Below are 17,202 nucleotides of genomic sequence, written 5' to 3' on the forward strand. Positions count from 1 at the left end.
CCTCGACTTTTTCCAAATACAGCCTTATTATAAAATGTTTTTATTTTATTTATTTTTTTGCAATATACACACAATACCCCATAATGACAAAGCAAAAAACGTTTTTTATTTTTTCAAAGGTATATAAAAAAACAGAAATATCACATTTACATAAGTATTCAGACCCTTTACTCAGTACTTTGTTGAAGCATCTTTGGCAGCGATTACAGCATAGTCTTCTTGGGTAGGACACTACAAGCTTGGCACACATGTATTTGGGGAGTTTCTTCCATTCTTCTCTGCAGATTCTCTCAAGCTCTGTCAGGTTGGATGGGGAGCGTCACTGCACAGCTATTTTCAGATCTCTCCAAAGATGTTCGATCAGGTTCAAGTCCGGGCTCTGTCTGGGCCACTCAAGGACCTTCAGAGACTTGTCCTGAAGCCACTCCTACGTTGTCTTGACTGTGTGCTTAGGGTCGTTGTCTTGTTGGAAAGTGAACCTTCACCCCAGTCTCAGGTCCTGAGGGCTCTGGAGCAGGTTTTCATCAATGATCTCTCTGTACTTGGCTCCATTCATTTTTCCCTCGATCCTGACTAGTCTCCCAGTCCCTGTCGCTGAAAAACATCCACACAGCATGATGCTGCCACCACCATGCTACACCGTAGGGATGGTGCCAGGTTTCCTCCAGACATGATGCTTGGCAAAGAGTTCAATCTTGATTTCATCAGACCAGAGAATATTGTTTCTCATGATCTGAGAGTTCTTCAGGTGCCTTTTGGAAAACTCCAAGTGGGCTGTCATGTGCCTTTTACTGAGGAGTGGATTCCGTCTGGCCACTCTTCCATAAAGGCCTGATTGGTGGTGTGCTACAGAGATGGTTGTCCTTCTGGAAGGTTCTCCCATCTCCACAGAGGAACTCTGGAGCTCTGTCAGTGACCATTGGGTTCTTGGTCACCTCCCTGACCAACTTCTTCCATTTAAGAATGATGGAGGCCACTGTGCTCTTGGGGAGCTTCAATGCTGCAGAAATGTTTTGCTACCCTTCCCCAGATCTGTGCCTCGACACAATCCTGTCTCGGAGCTCTACGGTCAATTCCTTCCACCTCATGGCTTGGTTTTTGCTCTGACATGCACTGTCAACTGTGGGACCTTATATAGACAGGTGTGTGCCTTTCCAAATCATGTCCAATCAATGGAATTTACCACAGGTACAGTAGACTCCAATCAAGTTGTAGAAACATCTCAAGGATGATCAATAGAAACAGGATGCACCTGAGCTCAATTTTGAGTCTCATAGCAAAGGGTCTGAATATTTATGTAAACAAGTCAGTTCTGTTTTATTTTTAATACATTTGCAAAAATGTATAAAAAAAACCTGTTCACTTTGTCATTATGGGGTATTGTGATGTCATTATGGGGTATTGTGATGTCATTATGGGGTATTGTGATGTCATTATGGGGTATTGTGATGTCATTATGGGGTATTGTGATGTCATTATGGGGTATTGTGTGTAGATTGATGACGATCATTTTTTATTTAATCCATTTTAAAATTGGGCTGTAATGTAACAAAATTTGTAAAAAGGGAAGGGGTCTGAATACTTTCCGAATTCTCTGTATGTATACTGTAATGCTATAATAGTGCCAACATGTTCCTCAGTTCCATATCGCTCACCTTCCCTTGTGTCCATCAGGCTTCATAGCGGCTGACATCAAGGGAACAGGCTCGTGGACCCAGCTCTACCTGATCACAGACTACCATGAGGGTGGCTCTCTGTACGACTACCTCAAGTCCACCACGCTGGACACCAAGGCCATGCTGCGACTGGCCTACTCCTCAGTCTCGGGCCTCTGTCACCTCCACACAGAGATCTTTGGTACCCAGGGCAAGCCGGCCATCGCCCACAGAGACCTGAAGAGCAAGAACATCCTGGTGAAGAAGAATGGAGCCTGCTGCATCGCTGACCTGGGCCTGGCCGTCAAATTCATCAGGTAGGGAGGGAGAGGGTTATTGTGTGCGTGCCAGTCGATCGATTGTCCCTCATAATTGATTAATTCCATTCAACCAAACTATTTGCATGAGAGTATCATAGTGTCACAATGGACAACAATAAGTTGAAAAGGTTAATGGAAATACAAATAGGAAAATTTAATTAAAAACTAAACAAACAAAAAAATCAAATATAACATGGTCTCCCTGTGTTCTTCTCCCTCCATCACCATCTCTCTCATCTCATCTAACAACTCTCCCCTGTTCTTCTCCCTCATCACTATCTCTCTCATCTCATCTAACAACTCTCCCCTGTTCTTCTCCCTCCATCACTATCTCTCTCATCTCATCTAATATCTCTCCCCTGTTCTTCTCCCTCCATCACTATCTCTCTCATCTAACATCTCTCCCCTGTTCTTCTCCCTCCATCACTATCTCTCTCATCTCATCTAACATCTCTCCCCTGTTCTTCTCCCTCCATCACTATCTCTCTCATCTCATCTAACATCTCTCCCCTGTTCTTCTCCCTCCATCACTATCTCTCTCATCTCATCTAACATCTCTCCCCTGTTCTTCTCCCTCCATCACTATCTCTCTCATCTCATCTAACAACTCTCCCCTGTTCTTCTCCCTCCATCACTATCTCTCTCATCTCATCTAACATCTCTCCCCTGTTCTTCTCCCTCCATCACTATCTCTCTCATCTCATCTAACATCTCTCCCCTGTTCTTCTCCCTCCATCACTATCTCTCTCATCTCATCTAACAACTCTCCCCTGTTCTTCTCCCTCCATCACTATCTCTCTCATCTCATCTAACATCTCTCCCCTGTTCTTCTCCCTCCATCACTATCTCTCTCATCTCATCTAACATCTCTCCCCTGTTCTTCTCCCTCCATCACTATCTCTCTCATCTCATCTAACAACTCTCCCCTGTTCTTCTCCCTCCATCACTATCTCTCTCATCTCATCTAACATCTCTCCCCTGTTCTTCTCCCTCCATCACTATCTCTCTCATCTCATCTAACATCTCTCCCCTGTTCTTCTCCCTCCATCACTATCTCTCTCATCTCATCTAACATCTCTCCCCTGTTCTTCTCCCTCCATCACTATCTCTCTCATCTCATCTAACAACTCTCCCCTGTTCTTCTCCCTCCATCACTATCTCTCTCATCTCATCTAACATCTCTCCCCTGTTCTTCTCCCTCCATCACTATCTCTCTCATCTCATCTAACATCTCTCCCCTGTTCTTCTCCCTCCATCACTATCTCTCTCATCTCATCTAACAACTCTCCCATGTTCTTCTCCCTCCATCACTATCTCTCTCATCTCATCTAACATCTCTCCCCTGTTCTTCTCCCTCCATCACTATCTCTCTCATCTCATCTAACATCTCTCCCCTGTTCTTCTCCCTCCATCACTATCTCTCTCATCTCATCTAACATCTCTCCCCTGTTCTTCTCCCTCCATCACTATCTCTCTCATCTAACATCTCTCCCCTGTTCCTCTCCCTCCATCACTATCTCTCTCATCTAACATCTCTCCCCTGTTCTTCTCTCCCTCCATCACTATCTATCTCATCTCATCTAACATCTCTCCCCTGTTCTTCTCCCTCCATCACTATCTCTCTCATCTCATCTAACATCTCTCCCCTGTTCTTCTCCCTCCATCACTATCTCTCTCATCTCATCTAACATCTCTCCCCTGTTCTTCTCCCTCAATCACTATCTCTCTCATCTAACATCTCTCCCCTGTTCTTCTCTCCCTCCATCACCATCTCTCTCATCTCATCTAACATCTCTCCCCTGTTCTTCTCTCCCTCCATCACTATCTCTCATCTCATCTAACATCTCTCCCCTGTTCTTCTCCCTCCATCACTATCTCTCTCATCTCATCTAACATCTCTCCCCTGTTCTTCTCCCTCCATCACTATCTCTCTCATCTAACATCTCTCCCCTGTTCTTCTCTCCCTCCATCACTATCTCTCTCATCTCATCTAACATCTCTCCCCTGTTCTTCTCTCCCTCCATCACTATCTCTCTCATCTCATCTAACATCTCTCCCCTGTTCTTCTCTCCCTCCATCACTATCTCTCATCTCATCTAACATCTCTCCCCTGTTCTTCTCTCCCTCCATCACTATCTCTCTCATCTCATCTAACATCTCTCCCCTGTTCTTCTCCCTCCATCACTATCTCTCTCATCTCATCTAACATCTCTCCCCTGTTCTTCTCCCTCCATCACTATCTCTCTCATCTCATCTAACATCTCTCCCCTGTTCTTCTCTCCCTCCATCACCATCTCTCTCATCTCATCTAACATCTCTCCCCTGTTCTTCTCTCTCTCCATCACCATCTCTCTCATCTCATCTAACATCTCTCCCCTGTTCTTCTCTCCCTCCATCACTATCTCTCTCATCTCATCTAACAACTCTCCCCTGTTCTTCTCCCTCCATCACTATCTCTCTCATCTCATCTAACATCTCTCCCCTGTTCTTCTCTCCCTCCATCACTATCTCTCATCTCATCTAACATCTCTCCCCTGTTCTTCTCTCCCTCCATCACTATCTCTCATCTCATCTAACACTGCTCCCCATTCTTCTCTCCCTCCATCACCATCTCTCTCATCTCATCTAACATCTCTCCCCTGTTCTTCTCTCCCTCCATCACTATCTCTCTCATCTAACACTGCTCCCCGTTCTTCTCTCCCTCCATCACTATCTCTCATCTCATCTAACAACTCTCCCCTGTTCTTCTCCCTCCATCACTATCTCTCTCATCTAACATCTCTCCCCTGTTCTTCTCTCCCTCCAACACTATCTCTCTCATCTAACATCTCTCCCCTGTTCTTCTCTCCCTCCATCACTATCTCTCTCATCTAACATCTCTCCCCTGTTCCTCTCTCCCTCCATCACTATCTCTCATCTCATCTAACATCTCTCCCCTGTTCTTCTCTCCCTCCATCACCATCTCTCTCATCTCATCTAACATCTCTCCCCTGTTCTTCTCTCCCTCCATCACTATCTCTCATCTCATCTAACATCTCTCCCCTGTTCTTCTCTCCCTCCATCACTATCTCTCTCATCTCATCTAACATTGCTCCCTGTTCTTCTCTCCCTCATCACTATCTCTCTCATCTAACATCTCTCTCCTGTTCTTCTCTCCCTCCATCACTATCTCTCATCTCATCTAACATCTCTCCCCTGTTCTTCTCTCCCTCCATCACTATCTCTCTCATCTCATCTAACATCTCTCCCCTGTTCTTCTCTCCCTCCATCACTATCTCTCATCTCATCTAACAACTCTCCCCTGTTCTTCTCTCCCTCCATCACTATCTCTCATCTCATCTAACAACTCTCCCCTGTTCTTCTCTCCCTCCATCACTATCTCTCTCATCTCATCTAACATTGCTCCCTGTTCTTCTCTCCCTCCATCACTATCTCTCTCATCTAACATCTCTCCCCTGTTCTTCTCTCCCTCCATCACTATATCTCATCTCATCTAACATCTCTCCCCTGTTCTTCTCTCCCTCCATCACTATCTCTCATCTCATCTAACATCTCTCCCCTGTTCTTTTCTCCCTCCATCACTCTCTCATCTCATCTAACATCTCTCCCCTGTTCTTCTCTCCCTCCATCACTATCTCTCTCATCTAACATCCCTCCCCTGTTCTTCTCTCCATCACTATCTCTCTCATCTCATCTAACAACTCTCCCTCTGTTCTTCTCTCCCTCCATATTTCTCCCTCTATTTTTCTATCCATTACTATCTCTCTCATCTAATCTAACATGGCCTCCCTCTCTCCCTCCCTCTATCCCTACCTCTTCTTTCTACCATCCCAGTGACACCAACGAGGTGGACATCCCTCCCAACACCAGGGTGGGCACCAAGCGCTACATGCCCCCAGAAGTCCTGGATGAGAGCCTCAACAGGAACCACTTCCAGTCCTACATCATGGCCGACATGTACAGCTTCGGCCTCATCCTCTGGGAGATCGCCAGGCGCTGTGTCTCAGGAGGTACTGTAACCAAGTAGTTTCACCCTAGATGCTGATCTCGTGTCAGTTTAGCATTTTTTCCCAATTATGGTTAAGGTTAGGATTTGTGGAGGGAAAGCTGATCCTAGATCTGTACCTAGGGGAAACTGTCTCAGGAAGCAGCGAAATTAGATCAAATCCTCATTGTGGTATTTATGTGTTCCAGGTATTGTAGAGGAGTACCAGCTACCGTACCATGACCTGGTGCCCTCTGACCCCTCGTATGAGGACATGAGAGAGGTGGTCTGCATCAAGAGGTTACGACCTTCCTTCCCCAACCGCTGGACTAGCGACGAGGTAAGCCAGTCACACATACACAGACACACACAGAGTCACATAAGCATGTAAACACACACACACCAACCACGCACAGTAGAGTATGTGTAGTACACACACGCACGCGCGCACACACACACACACACACACATACACGCACACACACGTTGGTTAATCCAAAAACTAGAGCTGACTGTGTTTTGTTGTGCCCCCTACAGTGCCTTAGGCAGATGGGCAAGTTGATGACGGAGTGTTGGGCCCACAACCCGGCCTCTCGCCTCACGGCACTGCGCGTCAAGAAGACCCTGGCCAAGATGTCCGAGTCTCAGGATATTAAACTGTGATGGCCGGGAGGGACACTCCAGGCGTGGGGGAAACACGTCACCACGGACCGACAGCCAGGGCTCTGCTCCGCTCTACCCACAGTCCTCTGCTGCATGGGGGGTCAGGAGGACCAGAAGCCAGCAGTGCACCACAGGGAGCCTCACCCCGGGCCACGGTCACTCAGAGAGAAGGAGAGAACCGCCCGTAACCCCTCGAACTGTCGTGATGAACTACTTGTTTAGATACTGAAGACCTGGGGCAGGTATTGCCTTTTTAAAGCGACCTGCTATGATCATGTTTGGTTGGCTTAGACAAAGAGGACACAAGCCAAGTGGGTTTTATTTGTGCTTTCTGTGAAAGCTGCTCTAGTTTTAGATGATGGGCCAGTGGTGGCTGGAGGAAGAGGGAGGTGGGGAACTGCATGAGGAGGGTGGAGGGTGACCCCTTCAGGCGTATCACAGGATGACAGCAGGAGGAATCAGCTGACAATCTGAAGCCATAATCAAGTGTTGATTTAGATTTTTGGGGTTATTTATTAGTGCAAACCGTAGAAAAACATTTTGCACCACAAAAGTTTTTCAACAAAAACAAACATTTCTTATTGGACAATTTTAGGTTAGTCCCTCCCCATTTTAGCCAGTTGGCTTCTGTTTGGTTCCTAGTGAATACACCCCTGTTGTTGTCCAGTAGTTTACCAAGGTAAACCATGGTGTGTCTGGGGTAAAGGGGAGTTTTTTTCTTCACTATGAGTACATTATAAAGTGCTGAGTACTGATTCACTGTGGCCTCATTTGTAAAAGTAGCTTCATTTGTATGTACGCCACAAATAAAGATATTCAAATGATATCAGTTCAAATTCAAATTGTATCGGCAATAAAACATTTAGGTGACAATGTCTTTGGTATTTATCATCTGATTTGACCCTACCAGGGACCCCAGGCACATCACACAGGTTCTTTAGTGACATGGTTAGTTAAAGGGACAGTTCTCCCTTAAGTCAGAATGTTGACGGCGTTTGACCTTAGACCAATAAAAACAACCAATGTATATGAAAACGCCAGAAATATGAAAACAGCAAATATATAAACTTGTTATTTTTTATTTGATTAGGATCCCCATTAACTGTTGCGATAGTTACTCTTCCTGGGGTCCACATGCAACATGAAATAATACAGAACATTTATAAACAAGAACAGAACTAATCAACGTCACACATATCAGTAAATACACACAAAATATCCAGGTCAAATAAGGGAGAGACGCTGTGTTGCTTTCTGAAACCAGGTTTGCTGTTCACATTTTTTAGTTAGCAGACACTCCTATCCAGAGCGTCTGATAGTAGTGACTGAACACATTTTCATACTTGTTTCATTCTGGTCCCCTGTGGGAATCAAACCCACAACCCTGGCATTGCAAGCGCCATGCTCTACTTGGGACACTTGACCCGTCTGAGATGTAAGGGAGTTCCATCCAATCATGGCTCTATATAATAGTGTACGTTTTCTTGAATTTGTTCTGAATTTGGGGACAGTGAAAAGACCCCTGGTGGCATGTCTGGTGGGTTAAGTGTGTGTGTGTGTAAGTTGATTATGAAAACAATTTTGAATTTTCAACACTGTTTCTTAGTGAAAAGACCCCTGGTGGCATGTCTGGTGGGTTAAGTGTGTGTGTGTGTGTGTGTGTAAGTTGATTATGAAAACAATTTTGAATTTTCTACACTGTTTCTCAGTGAAAAGACCCCTGGTGGCATGTCTGGTGGGTTAAGTGTGTGTGTGTGTAAGTTGATTATGAAAACAATTTTGAATTTTCAACACTGTTTCTTAGTGAAAAGACCCCTGGTGGCATGTCTGGTGGGTTAAGTGTGTGTGTGTGTAAGTTGATTATGAAAACAATTTTGAATTTTCAACACTGTTTCTTAGTGAAAAGACCCCTGGTGGCATGTCTGGTGGGTTAAGTGTGTGTGTGTGTGTGTGTAAGTTGATTATGAAAACAATTTTGAATTTTCAACACTGTTTCTTAGTGAAAAGACCCCTGGTGGCATGTCTGGTGGGTTAAGTGTGTGTGTGTGTGTGTAAGTTGATTATGAAAACAATTTTGAATTTTCAACACTGTTTCTTAGTGAAAAGACCCCTGGTGGCATGTCTGGTGGGTTAAGTGTGTGTGTGTGTAAGTTGATTATGAAAACAATTTAGAATTTTCAACATTGTTTCTTAGTGAAAAGACCCCTGGTGGCATGTCTGGTGGGTTAAGTGTGTGTGTGTGTAAGTTGATTATGAAAACAATTTTGAATTTTCAACACTGTTTCTTATCAAAACAAGAAGCGATGCGGTCCAGTCTCCTCTACTTTTAGCCAAGAGAGACTGGCATGCATAGTATTGATATAAGCCCTCTGATTACAGTGAAGAGCAAGCCGTGCCGCTCTGTTCTGGGCCAACTGACCACATGGCTGTGAAATAATCCAGATAAGATAACACTAGAGCCTGCAGGACTTGCTTTGTGGAGTGTGGTGTCAACAAAGCAGAGCATCTCTTTATCACGGACAGACCTCTCCCCATCTTTACAACCATTTCATCTATATGTTTTGACCATGACAGTTTACAATACAAGGTAACGTCAAGTAATTTAGTCTCTTCAACTTGCTTAACAGCCACACTATTCATGATCAGATTCAGCTGAGGTCTAAAATTTTGGGAATTATTTGTACCAAATACAATGCTCTTAGTTTTAGAGATGTTCAGGACTAGTTTATCACTAGCCACCCATAATAAAACTGACATGCGACTCTTTGTGTAGGTTTGAAGTGACTTGACTAGCTGTGATTGCTGACACAGGGTTGAATCATCAGCAGACATGGACACATGCATTGTATCTGGTCAAACACTATTCTTTTCAGAAGTTTGCTAAGAGTCAAGCCGATTGTTCGGTTGTTAGAACCAGCAAAGGGTGCTTTACCATTCTTGTGTAGTGGAATGACTTTGGCTTCCCTCAAGTTTTGAGAACAAACATTTTCATCCAAACTCAGTAGCTTTCCATCTATGTTGTCAATACCAAGTGTTTTTTCATTATTGATGGACAAACAAAAAAAATCCACCTCACCCACACTAACTTTACAACAAGATGGCGTCGACAGACATGACAGCTCTGCTTCTAGCTTTGCAGTACTTAGTTTTTTTTGTGTTATTTCTTACATTATTAGCCCAGAATGTTTTTGGTGTTATTACATACTTCCGGAAATAACTTCAGGATATCTGAGTGGTGGTAACTCACCAGCATTACGACTTTCCGGAATTGGATCGTCTGGTTTGCTTAATATAAGGGATTTTAAATTATTTATAGTTTTACTTTTGATACTCAAGTATATCTTAAAACAAATACTTTTAGACAAGTAGAATTTTACTTGAGTCATTTTCTATTAAGGTATCTTTACTTTTACTCAAGTATGACTGTTGGGTACTTTTTCCACCCCTGCAGCCAGCTGGGTTCTCAGTGCACAGACAGGAATTTTTATTTATTTTACCTTTATTTAACTAGGGAAGTCAGTTAAGAACAAATTCTTATTTTCAATGATGGCCAAGGAACAGTGGGTTAACTGCCTGTTCAGGGGCAGAACGACAGATTTGTACCTTGTCAGCTCGGGGATTCAAACTTGCAACCTTTCGGTTACTAGTCCAACGCTCTAACCACTAGGCTACCCTGCCGCCCCAATATATAAATAAAGAACTCTCCAGAAGAAGAAAGGCGGTGGTGTATGTTTCATGATTAACTACTCATAATGTGATTGTGATAACATATCCTGGGTCCGCATTTATTGTAGCTGGGGATTTTAACAAAGCAAATTTGAGGAAAGCGCTATCGGAGTTCTATCAACACATTGACTGTAGTACTCGCTCTGTAAAAACATTGGACCACTTCTACAACCCCCTTTCGAGATGCCTACAAGGCCCTCCTCCGCCCTCCCTTTAGCAAATCAGATCACGACTCCATTTTGCTCCTCCCTTCCTATAGGCAGAAACTCAAACAGAAACTCAACCCTGGTCTGACCAATCGGAATCCATGCTTAAAGATTGTTTTGATCACGTGGATTGGGATATGTTCCAGGTAGCCTCTGAGAATGACATTGACGTATAGACGGACACGGTGACTGAGTTCATCAGGAAGTGTATAGGTGATGATGTTCCCACTGTAACTATTAAAACCTACCCAAACCAGAAACCGTGGATAGATGACAGCATTCGCGCAAAACTGAAAGTGCGAACCACCTCATTTAAGAATTGGCAAGGTGACTGGGAATATGGTAGAATACAAACAGTGTAGTTATTCCCTCCGTAAGGCAATCAAACAGGAAAAACGTCAGTACAGAGACAAAGTGGAGTCACAATTCAATGGCTCAGACACGAGGCGTATGTGGCAGGATCTAGTGGGGTTTACCTGGAGTGCAAAATTGCTAACTTCGAATGTGAGGTCATGGTGGTGAGGTCATGTTGGTGAGGTCATGGTGGTGAGGTCATGGTACACAAACAGGTATGGAGAAATGCTACTGGAGGTAAGAGGTACACTGCAACCATACCACAACATGGTTAAAGTAGCAAATGGACAGTTTCTCTCAGTCCTGGGTAGCTGGTTCACAGTCATGAACATTGACGGTTTTAATCTGACCTGGGATTTTGTAGTCGCTAGCGACACAGACCAGTGTGCACTGATAGAGACAAACTTCCTGGTAAAATATGGGTCTGTACTTGATTTGAGAAAGAAAACATGTTGTGTTTTGGGGAAGCAGATTCTGTTGATTTTCAGGGGAGGGGCAGGGGGAGTGTGTAAAGTGTTTGTGATGAATGACACGATTATCCCCTCCGGAAGTGAAATGTTTATAACTGGTAAAGTTGAGGGGACAATGACAAAACTGAGGGTATTCTTGAGCCCTGCGTTTTAAGTCACTGATACAAGTAACCTGTTGGCAGCATGTAGTGTTTGGAGCTTAGTGAAGGGGAAACTGTCAGTGCGTGTGATGAATGTAACTCCGCAATCACAGTTACTGAAAGAGTGCACTGAACTGGGGGGTTTCTCTATCTGGGAGAAGGGTAGTGAAGACACTATTGTTGCTAGCCTACAGGATTCTAACCAGCCGCCATACTCTCGCACCACAGCAAAGTGGAACGTAGAACATTTAATGCAAGAGTTGGACATAGATTGCAGCTGGGAGCTGTATAGGAAATGGTGGGAAGGTATGTTGGAGTGTTTAGCACTGGTAAATTTGACTTGGGCTGCACAAAACTAGTCCAGCATAAGATTGACATAGGGGACACCAGGCCTATCAAACAAGCGTTGAGACAGGTGTCTGTTCATCTGCAAGAAGAGTTTGACAAGCATTTGCAGGACGTGTTAGAAAGGGGAATAGTTAGCCCACCCATCAGTCCATGGGCAGCACCAGTGTTGTTAGTAAGAAAGAAGGATGGCTCAATCAGGTTATGTGCGGAATACAGAAGGTTAAACGAAAAAAAAGATGCTTATCCACTTCCTAGGATTGACGAGACCTTGGACTCGCTTGCCGGTGCTCAGTGGTTTTCCACTTTAGACTTAACCTGTGGGTACTGGCAAGTTGAGGTATACACCGAGGATCATTGCAAAAACTGCTTCTGAGACAAAGAGAGGGCTTTTCAAATTCCAGGCCATGGGGTTTGGGTTGACAAATGCACCAAGCATCTTCCAGCGTCTCATGGACCTGGTTTTGGCTGATTTACAGTGAACAACATGCTTGGTGTACTTAGATGACATCATGGTGTTTGGTCGTACATTCAAAGAACATGTGAAGTGTTTAGACAAGGTTTTCAGCAGACTGGAGCAAGCAGGACTTAAGGTGAAGCCATCTAAGTGTCATTTGTTCAGGTCGCAGGTGAGCTACCTGGGACACATCCTCTCGGCTGAGGGAGGGTCCACTGACCCCATGAAAACAGAGACAGTCAGGTCATGGCCTAGCCCCAAGTTGCTGACAGAAGCAAGAAGCTTTTCTAGGCCTGGCGTCACACTACAGGAGGTTCATACCAGATTTTGCAGCTATGGCGGAGCCTTTGTGCAGATTGTGGGAAATGTTTGAGTGGAACGCAGCGTGTCAAGTGGCCTTTAATTAATTCAAGTAAAAACTTACCACATCCTCCACACTGGCCAGACCCAAATTTAGATTTCATAATGGATACTGATGCATGTCGCACAGGCATAGGGGCAGTCCTCTCCAAGATACACGAGGGTAGAGAGCACTGTCAAAAAAGGAGGGAAGTATTCAACTACCAAGAAGGAGCTTCTTGATGTGGTAGTGTTTCTTAAACACATCAGACACTTTTTGCTGGAGAGGACATTTCTACTGGGAAATGATCACAGCTCACTGAGGTGGCTGAGTAACTTCAAACAACCTGAGGGACAGTTGACTAGATGGCTAGAGATACTGGATCAGTTTGACTATGATATTGTCCAGAGGCCAGAGAGACTGCACAGTAATGCAGATGGTGTGTCACGCCGACACACACACACACACAGAGTGTGAACACAGCCGTCTCACAGGAGGCCACTGTCAATCTGAGAGCCATCGTAAACAAGCCTTAGGATGTCACTATTGAGCCTGCAGTTGGAGCTCAAATGAGCCAGGCAGTCCCCAAAAATGCAGTTTTCCTTTTGGAAGGACAGGAAAGACACCCAATGGTCTCCTAGTTAAAGAAATGACAAAAAGAGTAAAGCAGAGCTCCCTTTAGGCCTTTCAAATAAGTGTGGGGGTCATTACATGTGAAGAATGGGGTGTTATTCCTTGAGAGTCAAAACTATGAGACAGATGACACCATCTGGAGACGGGTGGTACCAGATGAGCTTGTTCATGAGGTACTTGCCTTCATCCACAATGATAGAACAGGAGGCCATTTAGGAGTAGAAAAGCTCACCAGTAAAATCAGAGCAAGATTTTATTGGCCAGGTTAGCAGAGAGCCATAAAGCAGTGTTGTAAGGGCTGTGTGGCATGCACTTTGTATAAGTTACAGGGTCGAGCCCCCAGACCATCCATGACAAGTTATGTCACAGGCCACCATTTCGAGAGACAAAATGGGTCCATTTACAGAGATGGGACGAGGTAATTATGGTAGTGGTAGTGTCAGATAACTTGACTAGGTGGTCAGAGGCATATGCCATGTCCAATCAGGAAGCAGTAATAGTGGGCAAGAAACTAGTAGAGGAATTTGTGTTGTGTTGAAGCTAGGCATTCCTCTCTCTATCCATAGAGAAAGAGATGTCATAGAGAGATGTGCAATCTTTTACAAATGAACAAAACCCAAACCTCTCCATACCACCCACAAACAAATGGTTTAGTGGAAAGAATGAACAGAACTCTGATCAATATGATGTCATTTTTTGTTGATGACAATCAAATAAATTGGGATGAGATACTCCCATATGTGATGCTGGCATACAGGAGTAGTGTTCACTCTTTGGGGCTCCTGAGTGCCGCAGCTGTCTAAGGCACTGCATCTCAGTGCTAGAGGTGCCACTACAAACCCTGGTTCGATCCCGGGCTGTATCACAATCGGCAGTGATTGGGAGTCCCATAGGGCGGCGCACAATTGGCCCAGCGTCGTCCGGGTTAGGGGAGTGTTTGGCCGGGGTAGGCCGTCATTGCAAAATACTAATTTGTTCCTAACTGACTTGCCTAGTTAAATAAAAGTGAAATAAAAATATATATATATTCCACGGGGTTCACACCATACATGGTGCTTTTCAGTACTGAAATGACATTACCAGTTCATGTGGTTCTGGAAACATTATGTGTCTCAGTGTGTGCAAAAGGTGCAAGGGTATTTAAGCACTGTAAGGGAAGCTGTAAAGAGAAATCACATAAAAGCCAAATGTAAACAAAAGCAATACATTGATCTCAAGGTGACACCCCAGAGGTATGAGGAAAATTAATATGTGTGGCTTAGAGACTACCACAGGGGATCACTCAAACTGAGACAGAAATTGAAGTGTCCCTTCAAAATTGAAAAGAAACTGTCAGAGGTGCTGTGTGAAGAAATACAGTGTAATGGACCTTATCATGCTTATCATGTGCACTACAACAGGCTCAAACCTTACTGGGTTTGTTTCAAAGCATGAGGTTACTGGCACGGGACAAGAGACTGAGTTGAGCACTGACTCATTTGTGCCTAGTCAGACACACTACCCCTTCAAGAGAAGGGTGGGGGACATTGCGAGACTGTGGGTTCCAAGGGATGTTAATGTCTCAGTGGAATGGAAACTGGACACTGTCAGGACTGAAAGCTCAGTCGAAGACACAGAGACTCATACAAAGCAAATGAACATGAACACTGAGTTGCCCTGTGCACCTGCAAGAGAAAGTGTCTCCTTTGAGACGGGTCTAGCACCTGAGTCAATTGCAGCGGAAGATCACATGGGTCAGGGGGGTAGAACCCAAATAAAGTAAGAAGTTTACATACGCTTAGGTTGGAGTCATTAAAACTTGTTTTTCAACCACTCCACAAATTTCTTGTTAACAAACTATAACTTTGGAAAGTCGGTTAGGACATCTAACTTTGTGCATGACACAAGCAATTTTTCCAACAATTGTTTACAGACAGATTATTTCACTTATCATTCACTGTATTACAATTCCAGTGGGTCAGAAGGTTACATACACTAAGTTGACTGTGCCTTTAAACAGCTTGTAAAATTCCAGAAAATTATGTCATGGCTTTAGAAGCTTCTGATAGGCTAATTGACTTCATTTGAGTCAATTGGAGGTCTACATGTTGTGGAGGTGCTTTTCTGCAGGAGGGACTGGTACACTTCACAAGCATTCTTCTGAGGTTGTGGCAAAATGTCTTAAGGATAACAAAGTCAAGGTATTGGCGTTGCCATCACAAAGCCCTGACCTCAATCCTATAGAAAATGTGTGGGCAGAATTGAACAAGTCAGACAAGGAGGCCTACAAATCTAGGCCTCCTTGTGCGAGCAAGGAGGCCTACAAATCTGACTCAGTTACACCAGCTCTGTCAGGAGGAATGGGCCAAAATCCACATAACTTATTGTGGGATGCTTGTGGAAGGCTACCCGAAACGTTTGACCCAAGTTAAACAATTTAAATGCAATGCTACCAAATACTAATTGAGTGTATGTAGACTTCTGACCAACTGGGAATGTGATGAAAGAAATAAAAGCTGAAATAAATCATTCTCTCCATTATTATTCTGACATTTCACATTCAATATTTACTAGGACTAAATGTCAGGGATTGTGAAAAAATGAGTTTAAATGTATTTGGCTAAGGTGTATGTAAACTTCCGACTTCAACTGTATTAGGAGGCCTGTTTGGTCAATGCATTCTGAATGCGTTTGGTTACTGTACACTTCTCAGAGGGTATTTTATGTGTGTTTATCCAGATTATTAAACAAAGAGTGTGTTCAGTTTAAGAAGCGGGTAATGTAATGTTTTACACAATGTTATACAAATGCTGATTTGAGACCCGTGCCGGCCCCGACCAGGAGACCCATGAGGCGATGCACAATTGGCCCAGTGTCGCCTGAGTTAGGGGAGGGTTTGGCCGGCAGGGATGTCCTTGTCCCAGCGCACTGTAGTGACTCCTTTGGCAGGCCAGGCACATGCACACTGACACGGTCACCAGGTGTATGGTGTTTCCTTTGACACAATTTTTTTTTTGTGGATGAGTATAATTTGTATGTATAAAATGTAATTTAATAATATTCAAAATTACTAAATCAGGTAATTTTGTGTACATTTATTTAAATTTGCATCGGGCCGCTTCTAGGGGGATTCTGGTAAGATGCCGGCAAAGTCGGCTGAAGTCCGACACCGGGCCGATCTAATCAGGGGGACGCTTCTGGTCCGATTACTCCATTGCTAGCGGGGTACTTTGTCCAACCTTACAAAACTTCCTAAAGAAATGTGAAGGCATCACTGAGGATCCTTCTCACTCTACCGTTATCTCTCTCTCTCGCTACACTGTCTCTCCTCAGTTTACAAGAGGAGGAAGAAGGGGGCAGACATTTTGTCGGTAATCTACAATACCCCCTCTATTATTCAAAGGTACATCTGAGGTACTGTCATTGTAGTAGAGTTAGACATGGAGAACTGGTTGTTGTGGTTGAATTGTGCACAGAATGAGTGCCTGCCCTGCTATTCCTCAGTGTTCTGTGCCTTATTAGGCCTGTGCCATTTTAGGCCTGTGCCTTTTTAGGCCTGTAAAGAGATATGTTGATGAGACAGAGACTAACCAATGTGCTAGGCTTAACACTCCCCCAATAAAACAGTTCCAAACTCCTGATGCCTTAACTACTGTTGTGGCTGATTTTCTGATGCATATTCAAGTTAAAAGCGAGACGTGTGCAGAGTTCATATTCGCATTGTAATATGTTACTGAACACCGGGCAATTTGGCTTACTTCAATGACGTGTTTGGCCTAATGTAGGACTGACTCTAGCTCTGGTCCATGGCGTTAGGTCCAGAACCTCCTTCCTTCACTAATAATATAAGTAGTGGAGGAACGTACACTAACGCTCTGGACCAGAGCTAGACTAGCTCATGCATTAACATAAGACCACATCAGTACTCA

At 44.2% G+C, this 17,202-nt stretch overlaps 1 protein-coding gene across 5 annotated transcripts in view; it reads left to right on the forward strand.

Moving 5' to 3' along the window:
- bmpr1ba (bone morphogenetic protein receptor, type IBa) overlaps positions 1-7,793 on the forward strand; it is a 156,975-nt gene extending 149,182 nt beyond the window's left edge. For all 5 annotated transcript variants that reach the window (XM_036979376.1, XM_036979379.1, XM_036979377.1 and 2 more), the window contains 4 exons: positions 1,675-1,972; positions 5,810-5,985; positions 6,170-6,300; positions 6,498-7,793. In XM_036979376.1, coding sequence (XP_036835271.1) covers positions 1,675-1,972; positions 5,810-5,985; positions 6,170-6,300; positions 6,498-6,623 — 731 coding nt within the window. In that variant the 3' untranslated portion in view covers positions 6,624-7,793. The remainder of the gene's footprint in view (positions 1-1,674; positions 1,973-5,809; positions 5,986-6,169; positions 6,301-6,497) is intronic.
- Positions 7,794-17,202: the final 9,409 nt, after the last annotated feature.

The sequence above is a fragment of the Oncorhynchus mykiss genome, chromosome 6 (assembly GCF_013265735.2).
Source record: "Oncorhynchus mykiss isolate Arlee chromosome 6, USDA_OmykA_1.1, whole genome shotgun sequence".
In the NCBI taxonomy this organism is placed as follows: Eukaryota; Metazoa; Chordata; class Actinopteri; order Salmoniformes; family Salmonidae; genus Oncorhynchus; species Oncorhynchus mykiss.